We start from the raw sequence: 17411 nt of genomic DNA on the forward strand, positions 1-17411 counted from the left end.
GATCTTTAAGAACTGTGAGTGTGCAGAGGAGGGGACAAGGAATGTGGTGGCGGAGTGTCTGGGGAAACTCACCATGGTCAACCCGGCTCAGCTCCTGCTCAAGCTCAAACAACAGCTGTCTTCAGGGTCTCCTATGACCCACATTACTGTGGTCACTACTGTTAAGTTCACCATTGTTGATCAGCCTGTGCCCATATATTTATTGCTCAAAGGATGCTTAAAATAACAAATGAATAAAAGTGAAATGACAGCCTTGTTCCATATAGTGCACTACTTTGAGCCAAAGCCACATCTGGTTAAAAATAGTGCATCCTATGAAGAACAGGGTGTCACTTGAAATGCACACGCAGTTAACATATCCAGGGTTGTATTCATTAGAGCAATTGGAAACGTTGCTCTAATGAATCAGTCTGCTTTTCTTCCATTTGGTGTGTAATAAACACGACCCTGTTCTCTATGCCAGGCGACTTCCTGAAGACTCTGCAGGACAAAGACCCCGAACGTCCGTTGCGTGATGTTTAACTCTGCTGCCCACAACAAACCTTCTCTGATCCGCGGCCTGCTAGCCTCAGTCCTCCCTATCCTCTATAATGAAACACATATCTGGAAAGAGCTCATTAGAGAGATATTCTAAAAACTCATGGGCTGGTTTCCCTAGGTTTTCACTAGAGCTGGACTAAAAAGTACTTTCAATGGAGAAAGTCCTAGGTTTAATATCTGACTGGGAAACCAGCCCTGTATGTGTCGAGTGGAATATTTATATGCTTCTAAACAACTCTCATCTGCAAGGATAGTAACATTCTGTAGCCTAGTGGGTAAGAGCGTTGGGCCAGTCACTGAAAGGTTGCTGGTTCGAGTCCTTGAGCCGACTAGGTGAAAAATCTGGCGACGTGCCTTTGAGCAAGGCACTTAACCCTGATTGCTCCTGTAAGTCGCACTGAATAAGAGCATCTGTAAAATGAGCTCTGCCTATGTCATGTGGAGATGGGTTCGTTTAGGAACATAGTGGATGACGGTCTGGACGTGAGGAATTGTTTGAGTGCATGTACACACTGCTGGACAGTGGACTGGACTGCCTTGACATCTTCCAAGTTCCTCAACCACATAGAAGACCTGAAAGACCACTACGACATCAGACTAAGACTGCACGCAAACATTATAGCACCGCAAACTAACTTCAAGGCCTTTACAGCCCCTAAAACATGGTACTGGTGTTTTTGGGCACTGCTAAACTGGACAAATTAAGCGTAAAAAACGCAGCCAACTAACTCAATGGTTTTTCGATGAGAGCAGTGCATTGCTGGTGATTCGGGGAGGGCCACGCTGTCCCTCAGAAAAGGTCGTTTTATTCTCGGCCCCCAGAACCAAAAATCAGCTGCTGTTTGGTGAAGGCTGTTATGAGAGGCTTTGATGAAACTTTGAAGAGAACGTCTTTATGGTCTTATTTCTCTAATAAGTCTTCCTGCATGTCCTGCAGATGCTGATTCATCATGCTGGCCAGACTCTCCTGTCTGTGTCCCAACACTGTGGTCCAGAGGCCACTCAGCGCAACCTGCACCACGAAGGTAAGTGGTGACATGGCAGTCCACACAAGCAGAAAATAATTAAAGGTGGTTTCGGTTGGAACTTTAATCTGGATGTCCGAAAACACTTGTAATAGAATCCACAGACTAGAAAAGATCTGACTTGTGCACAGGATTCTCACTTTTTATCTGGGTTGATTTAGAATTAACCAGTTTATCTTTAAGCACAGTGGAAGGCATGGACACCAGTTAAAACTAAATGACAGGAGGGAACACCCCAGAATAATTTTAAGTTATTCTTTAAAATGAAATGACAATGTTTAACAGAAACCAAAGCCAGTGCCCAACATTTTGGCTAGATGCCTTTGTATGGCTGTCTTAGGTCATACTCACTGCCTCAGACATTTTTCTACAGGGTCCCCTGTAGCTCAGTTGGTAGAGCATGGCGCTTGCAACGCCAGGGTTGTGGGTCCGTTTCCCACAGGGGGCCAGTATGAAAAAATGTATGCACTCACTAACTGTAAGTTGCTCTGGATAAGAGAGTCTGCTAAATGACTAAAATGTAAAATGTAATCATATTCTGCCTTGGAAGTTGATGGTTGAAAACGTGCCTTCTGGACAAGCCGGTGGTATCCAGTGCCATTTTGTAGGGCTGTGATGTTGATACAGTATTCCCAATTAATGCATCGCAAATAAACAAAATGTTTAGTTCTAGTGTGTAAAACGTAAAACTAGCATTAAGCCCCCCACCCCCGTAAAGCATTGATGAACTGGCAAAGAAGACTGTAAATACTATCTACACGTATAGATCATTTATTGAACAAACAATAAATAGATAACAGGTGGGTCTAGATCACTCGTGTTCCTCGCTGCGTAGCCTGGCGTTGGGGTTGGTGATCTTGATAGCAAGCTGAGCTGCCCTCTCCACGATCAACTTCCTGTTCTTTGACGACACATTGTGGGCTATCTCTGCAGCATGGGTCCTGTGGAGGTCAAGGGGCAGAAATGTAATAGTAATAGACATGAGGGCAAAAAATTTGATTTATCTGGAAACAACTGTCATCAGGGTTAGGGTTGATTACATTTCGATAAGGCAAGCCAGTGGCTGCGGAACCGGGACCATGAGGGATGTGGAACTCAACTCGAGGTCAACAGTTGGAGAGAAGATACTGCTAGAAGGGGGGGCCACATCAAAGAACATCTCACAAATACATACTCGCTCCCACGCCCATGAGGGTCCTAGAGTTAGGCAGGGCCATGACAATACCAGTAAGAGGCACCTACTGTGTTTCTGCTTATAACACCACAGATGTATTGGTTATCTTAAGACATGCAAGGAGGTGACTCCGCCTAGTTGGAAGGTATAAAGACGTTTTGTCTTTGCAGCTGTATGACCCAGTGGGGTGAATAAACTTGGTTTGAGCTTTTTCTAGTCATCTGTGAGTTTTTACTCTTGTTTGTTCAGAACCTAACACACCTCACGGAACAGACATCTGTGGTTCGGATCTTACTTGTTGCTCATCATGAGGACCTCCAGCTCTCTGATGTTGTGTACCAGGAACTTCCTGAAGCCGGAGGGCAGCATGTGTTTGGTCTTCTTGTTGCTACCGTAGCCGATGTTGGGCATCAGCATCTGGCCCTTGAAGCGCCGCCGCACCCTGTTGTCGATACCACGGGGTTTACGCCAGTTTTGCTACAAAAGAGAAGATAGTTGAGAAAGAGTAAGGCAGTATCCTGTAAATACAGTAGCCATGGTTACTAAGGCTGCGTTTACACAGACAGCACTATTCTGATCTTTTGCCCAATTATTGGCAAGAGATTATCTGATTGGAAAAAGACCAGTTCGTGAATACTGAAGGGAGTACAGTACATGAACTTGTCCAAAAAGAAACACTTGTTTTCCGTGCGCCCTAATGAATACGACCCTGGTTTAACACATCCACGTGCCAAGGATTGAAATACCGTTGCTCTAATTAAGGTTATTGTGGTCTGAACCGTACCTTGACTTTGACATAACGGTCTGACTGATGTCTGATGAATTTCTTCACCCTCTTCTTGACGATCTTGGGCCTTTTCAGAGGCCTGAGAGCTGCCATGTTGCCTGGAGGTAAAGAAAACACGAGTCTGTTAGCAGTAGCCTGGAGGAACAAGCAGTCTGTTAGCAGTAGCCTGGAGGAACAAGCAGTCTGTTAGCAGTAGCCTGGAGGAACAAGCAGTCGGTTAGCAGTAGCCTGGAGGAACAAGCAGTCTGTTAGCAGTAGCCTGGAGGAACAAGCAGTCTGTTAGCAGTAGCCTGGAGGAACAAGCAGTCTGTTAGCAGTAGCCTGGAGGAACAAGCAGTCTGTTAGCAGTAGCCTGGAGGAACAAGCAGTCTGTTAGCAGTAGCCTGGAGGAACAAGCAGTCTGTTAGCAGTAGCCTGGAGGAACAAGCAGTCTGTTAGCAGTAGCCTGGAGGAACAAGCAGTCTGTTAGCAGTAGCCTGGAGGAACAAGCAGTCTGTTAGCAGTAGCCTGGAGGAACAAGCAGTCTGTTAGCAGTAGCCTGGAGGAACAAGCAGTCTGTTAGCAGTAGCCTGGAGGAACAAGCAGTCTTCATCTTTCCATTTACATTACATTTACATTTTAGTCATTTAGCAGACGCTCTTATCCAGAGCGACTTACAGTTAGCGCATACATTATTTTATCGAACCCACAACCCTGGCGTTGCAAACGCCATGCTCTACCAACTGAGCTACATCCCTGCCGTCCATTCCCTCCCCTACCCTGGACGACGCTGGGCCAAATGTGCGCCGCCCCATGGGTCTCCCGGTCGCGGCCGGCTACGACAGAGCCTGGATTCGAACCAGGATCTCTAGTGGCACAGCTAGCACTGCGATGCAGTGCCTTAGACCACTGCGCCACTCGGGAGATCCATTGGATTTACAGCCATTCATTAGCTAGCTTTAACCACCTTGTTCAGGCCTCTATAATGACATTTTATATTTAATTTCGGAGCACAATTAAAAACATTCGCTGTATTAATGATAAGAATTGCCAGCAATTACAAAATACAGGGTTAAGGAGATCATCTCCTGATGAACCTCCCTCTTTTCTTTCTGTGCCACTAAATGGTATGTGGTTATATGAAATGACTGCGAATGGTTGTGGTCTTGGTAGCCAAGTAAACGTAACTACACTTTGTACTTCACGTCAATGGAGTTGAGCGTGGGCGGACTGGAGCTCCGACATAAATGAATTTTATTTAAAAACTATGGATTTCAGCACCCAAAGAATAGCACGCAATTACGCAATTGTCCTGTTGCTATTGTCTGGGTGCTGAAATTGGGTGACATCGGATCTATAGTCCACTCACACTAGTCGGCGCAAAACTCCGTTGATGTGAAGTACATAGTTGAGTTTAGTTGGCTATCCTCTTGGACGCAAGGTCATCCAGCCAAACAATATGTACTGAACAAAAAAATATAAATGCAACATGCAACAATTTCTACGATTTTACAGAGTTTCAGTTCATATAAGGACATCAGTCAATTGAAATAAATAAATTAAGCCCTAATCTACGGATTTCACATGACTGGGAATACAGATATGCATCTGTTGGTCACAGAAACCCTTTTTGTTTTTTAAGGTAAGGGCGTGGATCAGAAAACTAGTCAGTATCTGGTGTGACCACCATTTGCCTCATGCAGCGCGACACAGCTCCTTCGCATATAGTTGATCAGGCTGTTGATTGTGGCCTGTGGAATGTTGTCCCACTCCTATTCAATGGCTGTGCGAAGTTGCTGGATATTGGCAGGAACTGGAACGCACTGTCGTACACGTCAATCCAGAGCATCACATGCTCAATGGGTGACATGTCTGGTGGATATGCAGGCCATGGAAGAACTGGGACATTTTCAGCTTCCAGGAATTGTGTACAGATCCTTGCGACATGGGGCCGTGCATTATCATGCTGAAACATGAGGTGATGGCAGCGGATGAATGGCACGACAACGGGCCTCAGGATCTCGTCATGGTATCTCTGAGCATTCAAATTGCCATTAATAAAATGCAATTGTGTTTGTTGTCAGTAGTTTATGCCTGCCCATACCATAACCCACTACCACCATGGGGCAATCTGATCACAACGTTGACATCAACAAACCACTCGCCCACACATCTGCCATCTGCCCAGTACAGTTGAAACCGGGATTCATCCGTGAAGAGCACACTTCTCCAGCATGCCAGTGGCCACCGAAGTGAGCATTTGCCCACTGAAGTCGGTTACGATTCCAAACTGCAGTCAGGTCATGACCCTGGTGAGGACGACGAGCACGCGGATGAGCTTCCCTGAAACGGTTTCTGACAGTTTGTGCAGAAATTCTTTGGTTGTGCAAACCCAGTTTCATCAGCTGTCTGGTCTCAAGATGATCCCGCTGGTGAAGAAGCCGGATCTGGAGGTCCTGGGCTGGCGTGGTTACTGTGGTCTGTAGTTGAGGCCGGTTGAACGTACTGTCAAGTTAAAACGATGTTGGAGGCAGCTTATGGTAAAGAAATGAAAATTCAATTCTATGGCAACAGCTCTGGTGGACATTCCTGCAGTCAGCATGCCAATTGCACACTTCCTCAAAACTTGAGACATCTGTGGCATTGTGTTGTGTGACAAAACTGCACATTTCAGTGGCCTTTATTGTCCCCAGCACAAGGTGGACCTGTGTAATGATCATGCTGTTTAAATCAGCATCTTGATATGCCACACCTGTCAGGTGGATGGATTATCTTGGCAAAGGAGAAATGCTCACTAACAGCAATGTAAACAATTTTGTGCACAAATTGAGAGAAATAAGCTTTTTGTGGGTATGGAAAAATTCAGGGATATTTTATTTAAGCTCATTAAAACATGGGACCAACACTTTACCTGTTGCTTTTATATTTTTCTTTAGTGTAGCTAGCTTGCTAGCCTAGTCAACATACACTGCATTGAGATGATTTTACAAGTATGAAGAAAACTACAGTAGGTTAATTTGCTATGCTTGATTGGCTGATGTGCCTGCATAATTTTTTAAGATGTGTTCATTTGATGTTTAACAACGTTCCCCACTTCGGTTCGTACTACTTGTAACAATGTGTCAAACTTGATGCACTGGACGCTACTGTGATGCACTGGATCAACGTGGTGTGTTAGCCACGTCACTCAACTACAGTGTACAACTACTAGACATCTTCTCCGAAAACTGTTAAATCGACCCGTTTTCCAACTTTTCCCTAGTTAGATATCGTTAGATCAGTGGGCATACATGAGCATCACACTCTTCCACTGTGTCCATAACTGGACGGACCTCAGCTGTTAGCTAGCGGAGTCGAATAACACTAGGCTACGTCACCATCTTTTGATTCGACATTTCAGTGCCTGTTTTTCTTGTAACAATAAGTGACACATATCTACAAAGTTCAGCAACAATAACGAAATATATATAAAGTTCGATTGAATATGTAATGGATAACGTTGTTTTTTTATGGATTAGAGTCATACATTAATAACGATGATTACAGATGTACATTTTCGCTTACCGTTTGGGCTGTCTGTTTGCCTTCAGACCAGACCAGGGAAAGAGGGAGGAGATTGGAACGGAATTCTGGGTAATAAAGGGAAAGAATGAAATAGAATCAGAGCGATAGACTAGAAGTGAAAAACTCCAGGAGAACAAATAAAACGTAGAAAAGAATCATGCTTACAAAAATGTATTTTAATCAGTCAAAATGTCACTGGTTACAATAGCATGGCTGACTTTGGAAGCCGAGAAGTACTAGGAGTTCTAGGCTACTCTCTTTTTTTATTTGCTACATCGGTGTCAGAAGCAAGATGGCACTAGGTCATTGGAGTTTGCTAGGTTTCCATGGCTTTACTTGAGTTCTGTGGTATGAACCTCCAAACTAGTGATGCGCGGGTCAGATGTTTGTTCGCCCACCCACAATTGCTAATAACACACCCGCAACCTCCCGAATAGGTTATGTGATAAAGTGAAAAATCTGAGGCCTGCCGTTTTTTGAGACATTGTTCAATCCCACCCAGGGACACTTCATTAGTATTTACAATGCTTGTTACATTGTACTTAAAACATTAATCATATGATAAAAGTTTACTCTGTTTATTAAAATACACAAAGTTTATTCCTGAGAAATTAGTATACTGTACTTAAAACAATAATTACATTACCGTTGTGATAGTTTTAATACAGTTGAATAAGTTTATTGAAATGTTTAGTCTTCAGTTCAGTTCTTTATTATAATAATGTTTATTCCCTCAGAGCAAATAGTTTTACAGGAGAGGGGACTAACTGAGTCCCTCTTCAGAGCAAGGCTCCATGTCCTGTGAGATGGTCAATAAAAGCCAAATCTGAAGATAAAGACATAAAATGGATTGTTCCACTTTCAATATTCCACCTCGGCAGTTACAGTGCATTCGGAAAGTACTCAGACCCCTTGACTTTTTCCAAATTTTGTTATGTTACAGCCTTATTCTAAAATTGATTAAATTGTTGTTTTTCCTCATCAATCTACACACAATACCTCATAATTACATTTTTACATTTTTAACATTTTTGTCATTTAGCAGACGCTCTTATCCAGAGCGACTTACAGTTAGTGAGTGCATAAAAATTTTTCATACTGGCCCCCCGTGGGAATCGAACCCACAACCCTGGCGTTGCAAACGCCATGCTCTACCAACTGAGCTGCCGGCCATTCCCTCCCCTACCCTGGACGACGCTGGGCCAATTGTGCGCCGCCCCATGACAAAGCAAACACAGGTTTTTATAATTTTTGCTAATTTATTATCACATTTACATAAGTATTCAGACCATTTACTCAGTACTTTGTTGAAGCACCTTTGGCAGCGATTACAGCCTCGAGTCTTCTTGGGTATGACGCTACAGGCTTGGCACACCTGTATTTGGGGAGTTTCTCCCATTATTTTCAGCTCTCTTCGCTCCTTGCAACACTGCCCCCCTCTGCTTCAACGCCTCCAGCTCCCATTGAAAGAAGGCAGCGGCAGCAACATCCTCAAATGGCATCCAACTACCTGTATCCATCAGGAACTCTTCAGGGCAATCCTCCTTTGTTATGGCAGGCGCTGGTGCTAAAGGGGAGCGGAACAGGACAGCCTGTAAGGAGGACCACTGATAGAGCTGGTGCTAAAGGGGAGCGGAACAGGACAGCCTGTAAGGAGGACCACTGATAGAGCTGGTGCTGAAGGGGAGCGGAACAGGACAGCCTGTAAGGAGGACCACTGATAGAGCTGGTGCTGAAGGGGAGCGGAACAGGACAGCCTGTAAGGAGGACCACTGATAGAGCTGGTGCTGAAGGGGAGCGGAACAGGACAGCCTGTAAGGAGGACCACTGATAGAGCTGGTGCTGAAGGGGGAGCGGAACAGGACAGCCTGTAAGGAGGACCACTGATAGAGCTGGTGCTGAAGGGGAGCGGAACAGGACAGCCTGTAAGGAGGACCACTGATAGAGCTGGTGCTGAAGGGGAGCGGAACAGGACAGCCTGTAAGGAGGACCACTGATAGAGCTGGTGCTGAAGGGGAGCGGAACAGGACAGCCTGTAAGGAGGACCACTGATAGAGCTGGTGCTGAAGGGGAGCGGAACAGGACAGCCTGTAAGGAGGACCACTGATAGAGCTGGTGCTGAAGGGGAGCGGAACAGGACAGCCTGTAAGGAGGACCACTGATAGAGCTGGTGCTGAAGGGGAGCGGAACAAGACAGCCTGTAAGGAGGACCACTGATAGAGCTGGTGCTGAAGGGGAGCGGAACAGGACAGCCTGTAAGGAGGACCACTGATAGAGCTGGTGCTGAAGGGGAGCGGAACAAGACAGCCTGTAAGGAGGACCACTGATAGAGCTGGTGCTGAAGGGGAGCGGAACAAGACAGCCTGTAAGGAGGACCACTGATAGAGCTGGTGCCAAAGGGGAGCGGAACAGGACAGCCTGTAAGGAGGACCACTGATAGAGCTGGTGCTGAAGGGGAGCGGAACAAGACAGCCTGTAAGGAGGACCACTGATAGAGCTGGTGCTGAAGGGGAGCGGAACAAGACAGCCTGTAAGGAGGACCACTGATAGAGCTGGTGCCAAAGGGGAGCGGAACAGGACAGCCTGTAAGGAGGACCACTGATAGAGCTGGTGCTGAAGGGGAGCGGAACAGGACAGCCTGTAAGGAGGACCACTGATAGAGCTGGTGCTGAAGGGGAGCGGAACAGGACAGCCTGTAAGGAGGACCACTGATAGAGCTGGTGCTGAAGGGGAGCGGAACAGGACAGCCTGTAAGGAGGACCACTGATAGAGCTGGTGCTAAAGGGGAGCTGAACAGGACAGCCTGTAAGGAGGACCACTGATAGAGCTGGTGCTGAAGGGGAGCGGAACAGGACAGCCTGTAAGGAGGACCACTGATAGAGCTGGTGCTGAAGGGGAGCGGAACAGGACAGCCTGTAAGGAGGACCACTGATAGAGCTGGTGCTGAAGGGGAGCGGAACAGGACAGCCTGTAAGGAGGACCACTGATAGAGCTGGTGCTGAAGGGGGAGCGGAACAGGACAGCCTGTAAGGAGGACCACTGATAGAGCTGGTGCTAAAGGGGAGCGGAACAAGACAGCCTGTAAGGAGGACCACTGATAGAGCTGGTGCTGAAGGGGAGCGGAACAAGACAGCCTGTAAGGAGGACCACTGATAGAGCTGGTGCTGAAGGGGAGCGGAACAAGACAGCCTGTAAGGAGGACCACTGATAGAGCTGGTGCTGAAGGGGAGCTGAACAAGACAGCCTGTAAGGAGGACCACTGATAGAGCTGGTGCTGAAGGGGAGCGGAACAGGACAGCCTGTAAGGAGGACCACTGATAGAGCTGGTGCTGAAGGGGAGCGGAACAGGACAGCCTGTAAGGAGGACCACTGATAGAGCTGGTGCTGAAGGGGAGCGGAACAGGACAGCCTGTAAGGAGGACCACTGATAGAGCTGGTGCTGAAGGGGAGCGGAACAGGACAGCCTGTAAGGAGGACCACTGATAGAGCTGGTGCTGAAGGGGAGCGGAACAGGACAGCCTGTAAGGAGGACCACTCACCCTGGCAACCCCTGATGTGTGTGTGTGTGTGTTCATATGACACAGAGGTTTGTCAACCTGACCGAATCCTTTTAGTAGGACATTCAGTGATTAGCTTTGGCATTAACTACTATCAACAGTGTAGAGTAAAAAGGATATCAAACATTCAGATATATAGGCTTAATCATGTGAAGTTACAAAACCTCTAGTTTAGTAATTGTCGTATCGAGTGAGTGGTGGCAATTATTGCTGATGAACAAAGGAGTCCGCTCATACTGAACGTTGATCATAAGGTTTATTCAGATCACAAGCTTCAGCATAAGTGACAGGTGACATGACACCCGGAGAGCGACGCCTCAGAATGGCCGCTCTGCCTCTCTTTCGTTTTTCCCCCTACTTATAAACAATGCAAAAAGATGCTCCCTCTTCTGGCCAATCACCAGTCTCCCCTGTCTACAACACACTTCCTGTCTGTTGTATGTGGCGTTACACTAAAACATTCCCTCTTGATACTAAAATCAACATTCTCTCTGGTTCCACTTAAAACATTAACAACGTCATAATCTCAATACACTACATATTCACTCGAGTTTAACAACGGATGTAGGCTACATTGCAAGTGTGTACGCACCTCTCGACCATTGTGATATGCATTAATTGGCACAACCGTTGTTGACAAATGCATTGAGTGCAGACTTATGGCTCGTGTACACTAGTACGCAGTAAATTGCCGCGTGCCGCATCGGCCGCCCGAAGTGGCTTGCTTGTGGGCGTGCTGGCAGCATATGGCAGCATGTTCGATTGTGTGACAAGAATTCAGCATAGCAAGTTTGTATGAAGGTCTGGTTATTAAATGGGTAAATAGTTTAATCCATTCTCCATTTCATGAATTTATTCACAGGTAAATAGTAATATGCTCTAAACCGCTCTGGTGACAAACAAACTTTGCTGCCCTGTTTCTAATCGTCCACATGGATGGGAGAACCTATTCAAGTAAGTAAATACATTTAGAAAATGTTTTTTTTTTTAACGATGTATTATTAGCTAACTAGCTACAGTGCAGGCTAACTCAAATGAGCTGTTAACGTAGCTAGCTAGCTATCTAGTCAACTTTACATACTGTATAGATTGCTAGCTAAGTGAATTAATTTTGACCAGCTACCCAACTTCATATTAGCTAGCTATCTTTATGTATTTATCACTGTAAAAAACAAACTCCAAATGCATTTGTAGGTAGCTAGCCAACAGCCATGGAGGAGGGTGAAAGGAAAGCAGCCCCATCTGTCAAAGTGAGAGAGTAGGGTGTTCTGGATAGGGCAGGTACTTTTGTGTAGTTCCAGTCCATAGAAGTGAGGAATGAGATAATAGTAACATAATATTCAGTGCTGTCTAATTTGAGTATAATGAAATCTGTTTCTTGTGAGGTTTTCTGTCCTCAGATACAGAGAGCTGTGAAAGCCTGTCTGCAGATGAAGAGGTCCCAATGAAGAGCGGTGGTTCGCTGTCCTGGTCCCGGGGACTCAAAGGGGTGCACATTTTTGTTTTTGCCTTAGCACTACACAGCTGATTCAAATGATCATCATTATCAAGCTTCAAGTGGTATTTATGTATTAATTTGTGATGCTATCCTTGATATGATCCTGCTATTGTCACATGCTACACATGCACGTGTGTGCACATGCATTTATCTATCCAATGTTATCATGATTTGTTATAAGGGATATTATACTTTAGTAATCCACAATGACCTGGTGATGTAAAAGTCTAATAATTGCATTCTTCCATATTCCTACAGATACCTTGTAACTGGAGATTCCTTCAAAACAATTGCCTACAGTTACCGTGTAAGGCACTGCAAGGTTGGGTGACCAGGGCCATCTGAGACTGCCTCCTGGGGGAATTCAGGCGTGTGTGAAGGCTACCTGTGTCCTGCATAACTTCATGAGGATGGACACGAGGACCAGGAGGGGGTCTGCAGCTCCCTGCTGTGTGCCAGAGGAGAGGTCTGCTGCTCTGCAGGATGTTTCAAGGATGGGGGCCAACAACGCAGCACGGGAGGCAATCCATGTGCGGGAGATCTTCTTCTCCTACTTATTCGAAGAGGGTGCTGTTCCCTGGCAACACCATTAGACTACACTATGCACAACCAAATGCTCTTTTAAGAGCCATCCACATTGCAATAAGAGTATTCTTCCATTTACTTAGCTATGTCATCTGCAGTTATTAAATTCCCAGTTTCTCTCCTTTTGATTTCTACTTCTCAGGGGAGGGTGCTGTTCAGGTAAGGGTGATGTCTGTACAAATACAAAACAGGCTATTTTAAGAGTCACCCATATTGAAAACATGTAGAACAATTAGACACCCTATAACCCACAACTACGCACTCGTGTATCAATCTGATTGATGGATTGTGTTGTGCGGTAAGCAGGCTCAGGTATATAACTGTGGCTCCTTCCACCTTCAAAGAATAGACAAGAGGACCAACCATGGAGAATAGTAAGACACTTCATTATTTATATAACTACGCTATATTGTTTGTCCTCCTGTGTCTGTGCATGTTTTTCAGTATAAAGTACTCTGCAGCCACTTAGTGTGGACACCAGGTGAGACCACACACACAGATTCCTGTTGAACATTGTCTCTTTAACTACCTTATTTTCTCAATAACAGTCTCTCTCCTTCACTTCACCCCCCAGCTATGTCGTTGAACCCCTCCTGCATCTGAACTGGCTGACACGTAGAGGGCACAGCATGATCAGAGGTGTGAGGTCACTTGGTCGGGTCAACAGGAAGTATTATTACATTGAAATACAGATAGAGATGTAGTAGTCCCAGAGTTAATGATACAAGGTCCGTTTTGCATTTCACCTCCTGATGATTATGATGACTGACAGGGTTAGAGTAAAAAAAACTAAGTTTAATCATCGTCTGCAGGTATGTTTTGATGTGAGAGAGGGTGTCAACCCCCAGTCCCGTCATCACCATCTCACCCGCTCTTAAGATAACCTTCAGGCCAACTGGGGGCCCAAGGCTGTTAGGAGACACCGCTATAGACACTATTATGTAATTGTGTTGAACTGAGAGAATATTAGGGTAGCACTGTAATTCATTAATCATATGCTGTCTTCCCTGCTCCTCTGTTCTTACCTCTTTCCCTTTCTGTCTTTTACACTCTTTCTTACACCACTCTACCCACCTCCTCTTTCTTCCTCTGTTTTTATAATGCACACCAGATGTGCATTGAAGTACAGATTGAGCTAATATTACAATGATAATATTTATAATACATGTATTATGTATTTATAACACTTGGATAATGAACTTCTTTCAATAAAGCGTTTCGCATTCTCTACTGGTTGAAATTAAGTCTCTCATTTGATGAAATATTACATTTTAGTCATTTAGCAGACGCTCTTATCCAGAGCGAATTACAGTTAGTGAGTGCATACACACCTATCCTGTGTCCTCAGATCAATGCAGATGAAGGGAGTTTGATATTGAGATTAACCGGTTTTAGAGTATTTACATGATGCATAGGAAGTGTAGTGTACCGTTTTTTAAAAAAAATTCTGTTTCTGTATATATGAATTACAAATCAGCCTTTAACTACTTAAATCATGTTTCTAGTCTATTGCATAGTTACAATGTGTAACCATTGATGCCCCCAGGACCGGGATTGGTAAACACTGTTGAAGTGTATAATTGTAATACATACATGCAGACACAGCATCATTCAAAGAATGGAGTTTGATACTCCTGGTATTGGATAAGACTGAAAAATAATGTCTCACAGACATTCATACCTGAACTGCACCTTTATTTGCTAAGGCAGAGTACATGATCCGTGAATATATTAAATGTACAGGCTACAATGTGGGGATCTCATGCTTGGTAATAACTACATGTATATAGGACTTGCAGCCTTGGCACAATAAAGTTATATTATATTCTACTCAATCCATAGGCTTAATTAATGCCATTCAGACTGTTTTGAAGTCGACACAACAGGCTATGATAGCTGAGGTTCATAGCTAGGTTCTGAACTAATATTTATACCAAACGTTTTAGGGTCCATGCACAGATCAGATACATAGCTACACATCCATAGGCATCCAGGTATTTTTATACTCCACTACACAATAAGCAAGAAAATAGTTAGCTAGCTACGTTACTTCAGCTGCATTGCATGGGAAATATCATCAGGCAAGTTTACGGAATTGTAAATTCAATAAGTTAGATTCTTTACATCCACTGTTTCACAAGACGACAGCCTGGTTTTCAGGTTTTCTCAGGAGTCCCTAACACATTAAACAACACGAATTACAATTTCATACTCATGTCACAACACCCATAAAGCTATATAGCTAGCTGGCTAATGTTAGCTAGTCAGCTAGCTAGCTAAATAGCGATTTTCGTAAATTAACTTTATGCCTAAGAAATATGCATAATCGTTTGTTTCTACATGAACTAACATATTCCTCTCAACTGTACATTTTTTGCATGACTCGTTATGACGTTATAATTACTTAAATTTGCTTCCATCCTAGTATTTTTGTCAGCCATCTTCGCTGTAGAAAGTCACCAGCGATAGGTCGCATAGCGACAAAATCGTAATGGTAACCAATCGATATGATTGGTCATCGCCCAGCGGTCGCCGCTGGTGATTTCCATAAAGTTGGGAAATGCTGGTACTTTTTCACCGCCTCCCACGCCACGTTCGCAAGGCCCAACGATTCCCCGCCCTCTGCTTCTAACCGCTTTCATTTCATAGAAAATGACTGGGCAGCGATGTTGACGTGACGTGATTCAAAGAAGAAGAAAAACATCTATACAATAGTGTGACCTTTTAAAAATATGTGCCTTAGGTCAGGGCTGACATTATGGTGCATTGTCTCAACCTGTCCCGCTGATCCGTTTGATTAGCCCAGCTTTATTTTTCTTGAAAGAAAATATTGCTTTCAGTTTCAACACATTCTTTGGTAGGTTTATTCTATTCAAGAGTAGCCTTTCCATTTCAACAGTGATTTCAGTCCAAAAGCAATTTTGGGATGTTGCCAATGCCATGACCCTCCTACCCCACACTGGAATGGGGCACTTAAGTGTGGTGGGGAGGAGCTTTAAGAGCTCGGGGGAGACAGGGAAAGATGGCGGAAGCAGATGATGATGTGGATTCTGAATCTAATGTTGGTAGAATCAAGGAGAATTTGAATATTGTCCAAAAGAAAGGAAAAACTGAGCAAAGTAGAGTACAGTGATGAGAATGTCACTTTGTATCTTGTAGGAGTACGGTTTGTAAATGAGGAGCAGCTGATCGAATTACCAATCTTGAGGAATCCATTTGAGATATCCAAACTGGTGGAGAGAGTGCTGGGTAGAGTGAAGGCTGTTGGGATCACGAGAGGCGGGCATGTTTAGATTTTTTGTGCTTCTGCGGATCAGAAGAAATGTGTGTTGAGTCTAACCCCATTGGATGGTCCTCTGTAGCTCAATTGGTAGAGCATAGCACTTGTAACGCCAGGGTAGTGGGTTCGATCCCCGGGACCACCCATATGTAAAAACGTATGCACGCATGACTGTAAGTTGCTTTGGATAAAAGCGTCTGCTAAATGGCATATTATAAGTTTGAAGTGTGTGTCTCTTAGGAACAGGGCACCCCTCAATGGGGTTATATCTGGCGTCTCGTTCGAAGTCGATGTTGAAACAATGAAAAATATTCCTGGAGTGATTGATGCACGTCGGATGAATCGTGTGGTGAATGAAGAAAAAGTCTATCAGTTCTTTTGTTTTTTGATATGGAGTCTCTCCCTACTCAAGTGCAGTTGGGGTATATTAACTAGAGAGTCAGAGCATTTATCCCAAGACCAATGCAGTGTGATCACTGTGAAGCTTTTGGTCACGTTTCAAGTGTTTGCAGAAGGGAGAAGCCGAGATGTCCAAGATGTGGAAAATATCATATTATGTGTTATAAAAGTAATGAAAATGTGAAATGTTGCAATTGTGGTGGGCACCATGAAGCCACGTCTTTTGAATGCCCCACAAGGGTGAAATGTAGCTCAGCTGGTAGAGCACGGCGCTTGTAACGCTAAGGTAGTGGGTTCGATCCCTGGGACCACCCATACACAAAAATGTATGCACGCATGACTGTAAGTCGCTTTGGATAAAAGCGTCTGCTAAATGGCATATTATTATTATTATTATTATTATTATATTATTATTATTATTATTATTATTATTATTATTATTATAAATAGAATGAGGTGGCCAAAGTCAGGGCTGTCCAGAGCATTTCATATGCAGCGGCTGTTAAAAGGGTTGAGGGTTTGAATGGTGCACCTGATGAGTCCATGGTTGTGGAAAGGCCTTCACTGTGAATTGTTTTGCTCTCATGAAAAGGGTGCCATTGAAAGGAGTGATTACTGGGGTAGCGGTAAATGTGAAAGCTGACCAACTGAAGGGGAAGATTCCCGGTGTTTGTGATGCTCGTCGTTTGGTGCGATGCAGACAGGGTGGCATGAGTGGAGAAACAGAAGAGTCGTTGTCTGTTCTTTTGAGTTTTGACGTTGAGTCTTTGCCCGACAAAGTGATGTTAGGATATATAAGTTATCCGGTACAAGCTTTTGTGCCGAATACATTACGTTGTTACAGGTGTCAAGCTTATGGGTATGTGGCAGCAGTGTGTAGGAGGGAGGTTCCAAGGTGTGAGAAGTGTGCAGAAGGGCATGAGACAAAGGAATGTGTAGCATTGGGGAAAGTAGTGGTATGTGTTAATTGTGGGGGTGCCGATGGGGCTGGGGATCCGAAATGTCCGGTGCGAGAGAGGCAGG

The 17411-nt window shown here is 44.6% G+C and overlaps 1 protein-coding gene across 1 annotated transcript; it reads right to left on the reverse strand.

Annotated features, from left to right (window-relative positions):
• Positions 1–2320: 2320 nt before the first annotated feature.
• LOC121577927 (60S ribosomal protein L32) lies at positions 2321–7165 on the reverse strand. The gene is made up of 4 exons (XM_041891911.1): positions 7070–7165; positions 3524–3624; positions 3035–3216; positions 2321–2506 (listed from the first exon to the last, which is right to left on the reverse strand). The coding sequence occupies exons 2-4, from the start codon at positions 3617–3619 to the stop codon at positions 2377–2379; spliced, it is 408 nt and encodes a 135-aa protein (XP_041747845.1). The 5' UTR covers positions 3620–3624; positions 7070–7165; the 3' UTR covers positions 2321–2376.
• Positions 7166–17411: the final 10246 nt, after the last annotated feature.

This window comes from Coregonus clupeaformis, chromosome 12 (assembly GCF_020615455.1).
Source record: "Coregonus clupeaformis isolate EN_2021a chromosome 12, ASM2061545v1, whole genome shotgun sequence".
Lineage (NCBI taxonomy): Eukaryota > Metazoa > Chordata > Actinopteri > Salmoniformes > Salmonidae > Coregonus > Coregonus clupeaformis.

What these genes read in the sequence shown, in the direction of transcription:
- LOC121577927 (XM_041891911.1), bottom strand. Translation starts at nt 3,619, where the DNA reads ATGGCAGCTCTCAGGCCTCTGAAAAGGCCCAAGATCGTCAAGAAGAGG. An exon ending in ACCGTTATGTCAAAGTCAAG is followed by an intron (nt 3,217 to 3,523) that starts GTACGGTTCAGA and finishes TCTCTTTTGTAG; the next exon opens with CAAAACTGGCGTAAACCCCG. An exon ending in GTCCTCATGATGAGCAACAA is followed by an intron (nt 2,507 to 3,034) that starts GTAAGATCCGAA and finishes TGACCTCCACAG; the next exon opens with GACCCATGCTGCAGAGATAG.